Raw genomic sequence first — 9,991 nt, forward strand, 5'->3', positions numbered from 1 at the left:
GAGAGAGAGAGAGATCGATTTATACTATTAAAATATTATTAAAATTGTACTTGTATCATCCTATTGTAAAATCATAAAAGCCCATAAAATAAATATACCATATCTTTTTAATAAAATTGCGTGCGAGAGAATATATATCAATAATTTGTGTGTGACTATACGCCAAAATTGTATTAGCAATAAATGTGATGCATTAAAAGATTGCGTGAAGATTTATGAAACTTCAATCATGGAGTGTGAATTAGTAATGTGCGCTTCAGATGAAATTGTATACATTGCGTTACATTTAAAGTAAGAAATAAATAAATGTTTTATAAAAAAATGTATATGATACTTAAATATATTACTGAATTATTTTAAAAAACTTTCAGTCTCCTTTTTCTCTGCTTCTATTCAGCGGTTTAGAAATATATGATAAGAAGGCGCGCAATTTTTTTCTCGAATAAGTTAATCAAGTTATAAAAATAAAAATTGTACAATAAGAAATTATAATTCTAATCTCTATTTCTTTCTAGGTTTCCTCCACAAATCCTAAAATATTTTTTTCACTTCCTTCTATGACATCATCTACTTGTTACGTAACTTTGAAACCTGTACATTCCTGTTTCTTTTTGCCACGAGTGAAAAAGAATCTTCTTTCTCTATTATTTAGAATTAATTAATAATATGATAGCTGTTCAATAGTACGACATAAGTACAATAAGTCTTCAATACCTATTCAAATAATAATTTATAATGATTTGATAATTAAGCTCAGCTATTTATATTACATTACTAAAAATATTATTATATTATATTAATTAGTTGCTAAATTAAAATCATTACTAAGTCATATCATTAAAAAATCCTAAAACAAATACCATATTTATTTAAAATTGTGAGCAAGGAGAAAAGAGAACACAGGAGAGAATATAATGGGAAGAAGAGAGAGTGAATATTATGATAAATATAGAACCACAATGAGTAGGAGAGAGAGAGCACGAATACTATGACAATGAGTTTAAGACTACAGCGAGTGGGACATGTATCATTATGCGCAGTATTTGACGTCACAATGTATCTCGATCTTTAAATTTTATATCATTGTGCATACTACTTGGCAACGGCGCAATGTATCAAAATTATATTCATGATGTCATCGCGAAACATATCATATTAATTTGTCGAATGTCTTTAAAAAAATCTTTTATTACACTAACACAGCTGTCGTATCGGTACTTGCATTTTTGATCTCTCGCTCATGTTTGAACTATTCCATGTGTATTCCTGAAGAAATGTGATAGAGGGGACGAAACTTAGAAAAAGCTCAGGCAATGTTACTGCATCAGTCGCCTACAGTTGGGCTAGAACCCGTTATACTATATCGTTTATATATTCGGGAACAATTACAATTTTTTTATATTTCACAAAAATCTTAAATATCTCGGTGAAAAAAAATCATAGAAAAGTTTTTAAAAATGCGTTTTAAAGAGGAAGAATATACAACTTTAAATTTTAGAAAAAGTAAGATTTCAAATAATAAAATTATACACAATAAAAAAGTCAATTTGTGAAAAATCTTTGCAGCAATTTTTTTCTGAAAGCATTTTAAAGCTTAGGTAATCTACTTGAAATATATTGTTTATTAAATATATTGTTTATTAAATTTTGTTTGATTTCATCCACATTGAGCGCTTCAAAGATCAACAAAAATATTAAAAAAAAATATTTTTTTAAAATTTCAATTTTATGTAATTTCGAAAATATCATAGAATCAAAATCCAAATTCCAGTTTAAAGCTTTATTTTTCCTCTTAAAATGCATCTTTAAAATCTTCGCTACGATTTTTCTTTACCGATATACTTAAATTTCCGTGAAATGTGAGAAAATCGCAGGCGTTTCCGAATTTATAAATAGTAGTGTATTCCAAGTAGCAGACGAAGTTTTAATAGAGGTTATGATTAAACCTATTTTGCTATCTTAACTCCTATTGTAAATCAATTTATTTTAACACTAAAAGCAATAAAAAGAAAAATTTGCGACACCATTATAATCAAAGTAGCAATGAACTATGTCATTATATTGTAATTGATCTTATCTTGATATTTTAGCTCCTATTATATAATAGAATTAAAGTTTAACCAAGAGTCAAAATTTTGACTTAGGCAGATATAGAATGCGGAATGCGGAATTCGCTGAATGTCATATCAGCATTCTATACACGGATTTCATATTCTACATGCGAATTCCGCACGCTACATTTGCATTTTTTTTCCTCGTTTTTCGAAAATAGTGCCATGAAATAATGTTTGTTGATAGCTCCGTGTTGTGAATTATGATATACACAGTATGGCACTATTTTCCCCTTTGAGGGGAAGTTAAAATATCAAAAATTTTATCGGTATATTTTAAATTTTCGGAATTTTAAACTGCTTCTTTTTTGAGAACAGTTGTTGCAGTAGATATCATCAACTTTTGTGTTTTAATTTTTAAGAAGCATTTAATGCGATTTTTACTAATATTCATTGAAAGTTGAGTATTTCCTAATCAAAAAAAGCAGTTTGGGAAAAAGAAAATATACATTGAATTAGTTTTGAACTAGTTTTCTTATTCAATTCAAAACTAGTTCAACGTATATTTCCTCTTTGTCCAAAATGCTCTTCTTGATTGCTAGGAACACTTTCAATATATTAATCAAAATTGTATTAAATGCATTATGTATTGAGGGTCACTCACCAAGGTCTTTGTCAGGACCAGTTAACACCCAGAAATCAGATGAAGCGAGGATACCATTTTGAAAGAATATAACCCCTCTTTTCTGTCGACCTTTATACAAAGGACTTGCTGATATTCTATGAATCGTCAAAATATAACCATCTTCTGTTGTGACGTAATGCTCCTCAGCAGAGTAACCATATCTCTCTACTAAACCAATCTTTGTAGTAAACATACAAAGTATTAAAAAAAATTCGTTTTTTAATAATTTCATTATTATGTTATAATATTTTATATATTTTTATTTAATATACTTTTTTACACAATCCTGATGGAAAAAATTCATTGAAATTAATCCACGTTTGCAACACTTTTCAACATTTTAGCATTTCAGAAAAATTTCAGTCTAATTTTAGCGATTTTTAACTAAAAAATTCATTTTTAGGAAAATTTCAGAAAAATTTTAACAAAAATTTCAAAGAAATTTCAAAATAATTTCGATTCAGTTTCAGTTTCGATTTTTTAGTATGTTAACTGAAAAATTAACTTTCAGTGAAATTTCAACAAATTTTCAGCAATTTTGTTAAAATGTTCCAAAGTGTGGAATAATATCAGCAAAATTTTTTCATCAGGCAAAATAATAAATTATTGTTTTATTTGTAAAAGAAAATTCTATTCAAAATTTTATATAGTTGATCTGCGCTGTCAAAACAAAAGTTGTTTTTATCTGCCATAAAAATTAATTTTTCGATATACATTAATATAACTTTCTTATTTAATTTAAATTTCTTATTTTTTCAAATGTGCCTTTATAATAAAATAAGATATTAAAAGAGAATCATGCTTACAAAATCCATTGTAGTTACATTGTTCACTGCAGTTTTAATTTCTTCTGGCTTTCTTACTCTTACTATACCGGGATCCTTAGGAAATAGATAATTGATTATTGCTTTTTGAGGGAAATTAAATCTTTCCAGAAATTTAGTCTTGCTTGCACTAACATTACAGTAAACATAAGTATGAAAAAAACAAATTTCATTCCCATTCTCATTATATTGTCGATTGAAGATTCAAAGTATTAGATCTTGTAAATGTAAACAATATTGATATAAGTTTTATAACAACTATCTTTTTTTGCAAGAAACCTATAAACGTAATTGGTATTAATTAATTCATTAATTATTTGGTGAATCTTTCTTACAATACATGTCAAAGAAATTCATTAAATGTTAATTTTTAATTTTTGATATTAAATAACTATCAATATTATAATTTAAAATTAATGAAATTAATAAAATTTATTTAAATTTAAATTAAATTATAAATTCAATAAAATTGAATATAAGGGCTAAATGATCCAAGCACATTACATGGTGCAATAAAATATATTGTTACAAACACAAATTCTTCCATACGTTTCGGATCATTTTCAGTGGATATATAACTTACGTCAATACTATTTTTATCTTCTTCTATTATACATCGTTAGATATTATATAAAACCTGTCGCAACAATTAACATTAGCACACTTCAGCGAGAAATTTTCACAGATTAAAAGACTATTATTCTGCCATTATGGTATTGATTGTTCTTTTTTTTAAACATCGCAAATTAAAATCAGAATTCGGAATCGTAATTTCCATAAAATCAGGATAAATTATTATGCCGCAATGGTGGTATTGACTGTAAAATTATTAAAATTAGAAAACAAAAAGAAGGAATTAACATAATGTAAAGATTAAAAATTATTGTTTTTACCTTAGAACATTCAAGACTCGACGGACTGAACAGGAAGACAGCTTACATGTCAATAGATTGCTCGATACAACAAACGTAATGACATGAGAGGAACGGGAAAAACATGACAACGCTTCGCAACAAATACGTAGAAGGAGGAGTTGAATTAATCAGAACGAGAAACCAATAATGTCACTTATTGACTAATAAATCTATAAAAGGCAAATATGCTTCTGAAAGAAATTCTGTATCATTTTGCTTGTTTAATCCATTTTATTTGTTTAATTGTATGGATCATCATCAGAAATTAGCCTTTTATTATATTAAATTAACTTATATTAAATTAGTTTTTTGTTATCCAATATCTGAATTCCTTTCCAGTCAAAATCATGATTATTATTCATCCTGTGTATAAAAATTATTGACGGTGAGCCGCATTTCTTTCTTATGTCAGAACTGTGCTCATTGACACATGTTTTTAGCTTTCTTTTAGTTTTGGCCCATATATGTAGCGTCACAATCCTAATGAGAGCTTATACTATATCGCTATGAGCCATAATTTCTACTGAGGTCTTTCCCAGTTTTGAAAAAAATTTTTAATGTGTTTGGAATCGAAAAACTGGTTTTAATATTTTATATTTTTTTGTAATAAATGACAAATTCTCTGAAATATTCTTTATAAAAGAAATTGTTTTTCTTTGTATAATATTTCGATTGTTCGATTTGTTTTTTATTCATTTCTTTTTATTAGAAAACAGATATTTAAGCCTATTCCTAATTATCGAGAAAATGAAAGTTAATGGATAACAATTCTCAATCAAAAGACTAATTGCCTCCATAAGATTTTTCTTGTAGAAGGATAGATCTGAAAGAAAGATTTATTCATGCCAAATAACTCCTCTTTTATGTGATACGGGGGGAGGGGGGGATGGTGAGAGCAAAAATTCAAATATTAATTTTTTTTATATAAATCAAAAGACAGTTTATTATCAATTAAAATAGCAGTAACATCAAATTTAAATTATTGCTCTCACCTACCTTCATGTGAACCGTAATCTTCTCTATAACGAATTAAAAACTCTTAAAATATCATCAAGCGAGTCTGCAGGCGTGACCAAGAAAATGTCATCAATATCACAGATAAAATGATAGTTTTATTGGAATTGGATTCAGTACTCTCAATTCCAAATTTTGCAACGCAAAGTTCGCAATAATTGGAGATAGTGGAGAGCCCATAGACGTACTATAAATCTGTTTGTAAAAGATACCATCAAATTTGAAAGTTAATAAGTCTAATCCAATACTAGGGTTTAGTTCCACCACAACCTGAACCAAGAGCCTATAGACTGATGAAAATCCATAAAATGGATATCCATTACGCATAATAGTCTCCATCAATAGTCCATGTATTATTTGACGTTTTTTCTACACAATGTGATAAAAAAGAGCATTTCAAAAACAGCTAGCTATGTCGCGAACAGTTTCTAGTTAGTAGAGCAAACTGGTTTCTGTTTGAATCCTGATTTTAAATGTATCTTTGGATGTGGTGTCACTTTTTATAAAAAGTGTCTACTGACCTAGCCGTTGACTGTAAGAGTTTTTAATTCGTTACACGGAAGATACGATTCATAATGGAGGTAGATGAGAGTAATAAGTTTAAATTTCCTTGATGTTACTATCATTTTAATTGATAACAAATTGTCTTTTGATTTATTGTATATAAAAAAAATCTATGTTTTTCGACAGATATTTGAATTTTTGCTCTCACTATTCTGTATCACATAAAAGAGGAATTATTTATGGCATGGTGAATAAATCTTCCTTTCAGATCCATCCTTCCACAAGAAAAATCTTATGGAGGCAATTAGTCTTTTGATTGAGAATTGTTATCTACTTTCAACTTCCATTTTCTCGAATAAGAATAGGCTTGATAATTAGAAATATCTTTTTCTAATAAAAAGAAACGAGTAAAATCAAATCGAACAATGGAAATATTTTAAAGAATATATCAAAGAAAAACGCTTTATTTTATAAAGAACATTTCAGAGAATTTGTCATTTATTACAAAAAAATATAAAATATTAAAATTTTTTCAATTCCAAACGGTTTTTCAATTCTAAACACATTAAAAAATTTTTTCAAAACTGGAAAAGACCTCAGTAGAAGTTATAGCTCATAGTGGTATGGTGTATAAGATCTTATATCAGGATTGTGACGCTGCATACGTGGGCCAAATTAAAAGACAGCTAAAAACATGTATCGATGAGTACAGTTCTGACATAAGAAAGAAATGCGGCTCACCGTCAGGGATTTCTATACACAGGATGAATAATAATAATAATTTTGACTGGAAAGGAGTTTAGATATTGGATAACGAAAAGTTAATTTAATATAAGTGTAATAAAAGGCTAATTTCTGAGATGATCCATATAATTAAACAAATAAAACGGATTAAACAAGCAAAATAATACAGAATTTCTTTCAGAAGCATATTTATCTTTTATAGATTTATTAGCCAATAAGTGACATTATTTCTCGTTCTGATTGGTTCAACGTATTTGTTGCGAAATGTTGTCATGTTTTTCCCATTTCTCTCATGTCATTACATTTGTATCGAGCAATGTGTTGACATGTAGGCTGTCTTCCTGTTTAGTCCATCGATTCTCGAATGTTCTAAGGTAAAAACAATAAGTTTTTAATCTTTACTTTGTATTAATTCTTTCCTTTTTGTTTTCTAATCTTACAACCAATATTAATATCATCATTATGGCATTAATAATTTATCCTAATTTTATGGAAATTACGAATCTGAATGCGGTCTGACGATTTTTATGACATGTTTAAAAAAAGGACAACCAATATCATCAATACCATAATGGCAAAACAATCTTTTGAGCTGTGAAGATTTCTCGCTAATGCGTGCTGATGTTAATTGTTGTGACAGGTTTTATATATCTAACGATGTGTAATAAACGTAAGAAGATAAGTGAAGAAGTGTTAATTAGATTATTGTATATTTTTCAAAATTGCTAGTGTTGGGCATAACAAATTCCTGTAGTATAATATACATATATATTAATTATACACTTTTCTAAAGCGTCCCATTAAAATTGAGATTGACTGATGACTAAAGTTGGCAATTACAATCTGAACTGAAATGGTTTTATCTAAATATTTAAAAAAGACATATTGCATATCGATCTAATGTCCATTTACAATTGAATCAATAAAGTTAATTTTCAGACTCCCAGATAGCATAACTAATCCATTTGAACTCGAAAAAATTCATTTTCTTAACTTCTTTATGAATTTGCGTAATTTGTTCAAAATGAAAAAAAGAATTCCTTTTCGACGATTAAAAAAATATTCCTTACAAAGTTAAATCGAAGTTAACTTAAAGAAATTCTTTTTCTATTCGTAATGGGTTCGAAAAAAAATTCATTTTTGGCTCGATCACAATATACTTGTATAAAATTGTTCCCGCTGCAAATTATGATCTGCCGCCATTGGAACATGCTTGAATGATTGCTGCGAGTAGGTAATAGAAATTAGTTTTTGCATTTTGTATACATATAAAAATATACATACAAAATATATATATATAATATATATATATATATATATATATATATATATATATATATATATATGCATCTTACATAATCATATCAGCATCTACACATAATCATATGTATTTAAATATAAAAGTAAATGTAAAATTTAATTTGTATAAAAAATGAAGTTTAAAGGGATCCTAAAGCCGTCTGTATTACTAAATCATGTAATTTTTATATAACAAAAACTTTTTTCTCTTTTACAAATTCAAAAATCCTTTTCCAGGATTAAAGTAATTTACGCATTAATATGTATTTGTGAGGTAAAGTTTGCCGAGAAAGATCAAAAATTTCAAAATTGATATATTTTTATTGATATATTTCTTAGTGTAACATGGCATCTCAAGTTATCAAGTCAACAACATTTGCTTGATACGAAAGTTTTGCAACCTGTATTTACGAAATAATAATTCACAAACATATAGTTTATACGAACAAATAATGTCGAGTTCTTAGAATTAGACTTAGATGCTTCATTGGAATAATAGATGGAACAATCGACTCTCAGAAATATAAATTAATAAAAATATGTACTGCGGCAAAAAATATGACAATACAAAGAAACATATAATATATATGCTTTTAACAAATGATTTATATTTTAAAATATTTTCTTTGTTAAAAAACGTTTTTGTCGCAAAATATATTAGGTGCTTAAATTAATTCTCGCTGTTTTTTATTACAAAAAATCATGTTTATTTCATCAAAAAGGTATCTAATATTTTAACAATATTTTCACAATATTGTCTACAAAGCTACACTTTTTCCCACTTTTCGGATAACAAATGGATTCCGTCGTAAAAAAATTCAGGTTCTTTCGGGGCGATCCAGTTAAGCCATTTTTTACATCTTCGAAATAATTAAAGTACTGCTCAGAAAGACCATGCTGCATCGACCGAAATAAATGATAATCTGAAGGAGCAACATCTGGTAAGTAGGGCGAATGGGATAAGATAATCCAAGTATCTCCAAGATTTCCTGATTCTGCAACATGTGATCTATAAGCGTTGAAGAAGAATAACTTTGTCATGTCTTTTGGCATATTGCGTTTTTATTTGAATGTTCGATTCAAATTGAGTAATTGACAACACAAATTATAGAAATCAAAGCCTAAAACGGTCTAGCTAGATCTTAAATGCTTGTATGATTCTTGTATGAATTTATATACTATAATACGTATGTAATTCTTAGAAACGCACGCCGAAATGATTTTTCGGTCTTGAAACGCTAATTCAATAAATTATCGCAGTAATATCACGAGTTAAATTGACTAGCAATTTAACAAATTTTTGATGCTTATTCGCATCTTCGAAATGATCATAATAATGACATATTAAAATCCATAAATAATTAATTCTTATTGCGAAAAATATTACCTCGGTCAGGATTCGAACTCGGATCTCTTACATTCTATGCGAGCGTCCTAAGTATTTGGACTATCGAGGCCTTAATAATATTCTTCGCAATAATTGATATATGAAGAACGTCTCTTTAGGCGACGTAAATAAATAATATAATATATTATAGGACCATATATGTGTTAACATAAACTATAAAAATCAAAGTCTAAAACGGTTTAGTGGATCTTAAATACTTATATGATTCTTGTGTGAATTTATATACTACGTATGTAATTCTTGAAATACTAACTCAATAAACTCCGCAGTAATATCACGAGTTAAATTGATTAGCAATTTAACAAATTTTTTATGCGCAACTTATTCGCAACTTCGATCTTAATAATGTTGAACATGACATATTAAAATCTGTAAATAATTAATTTTTATTGCGAAAAATATTACCTTAGCCGGGAGTCGAATCCGGATCTGAGTAATTGACATCGTAGCGTTTAGTATTGATGGTTTGACTCAGTTGCAGCAGCTCATCCCTGGTGAACATTTTTCTCATAATTTTTATATAAATTGGAACATTTTTCAGAAATATT

At 27.7% G+C, this 9,991-nt stretch overlaps 1 protein-coding gene across 1 annotated transcript in view; it reads right to left on the reverse strand.

Annotated features, from left to right (window-relative positions):
• The window catches only part of LOC105621846 (lipase member J-like), a 35,647-nt gene extending 26,559 nt beyond the window's left edge, over positions 1 to 9,088 (reverse strand). Inside the window, 4 exon segments of the mRNA XM_012203286.1 lie at positions 2,716 to 2,914; positions 3,543 to 3,617; positions 5,609 to 5,857; positions 8,894 to 9,088. Of these exon segments, the coding sequence (XP_012058676.1) occupies positions 2,716 to 2,914; positions 3,543 to 3,617; positions 5,609 to 5,857; positions 8,894 to 9,088 (718 nt within the window).
• Positions 9,089 to 9,991: the final 903 nt, after the last annotated feature.

The sequence above is a fragment of the Atta cephalotes genome (genome assembly GCF_000143395.1).
Source record: "Atta cephalotes unplaced genomic scaffold scaffold00037, whole genome shotgun sequence".
NCBI lineage: Eukaryota > Metazoa > Arthropoda > Insecta > Hymenoptera > Formicidae > Atta > Atta cephalotes.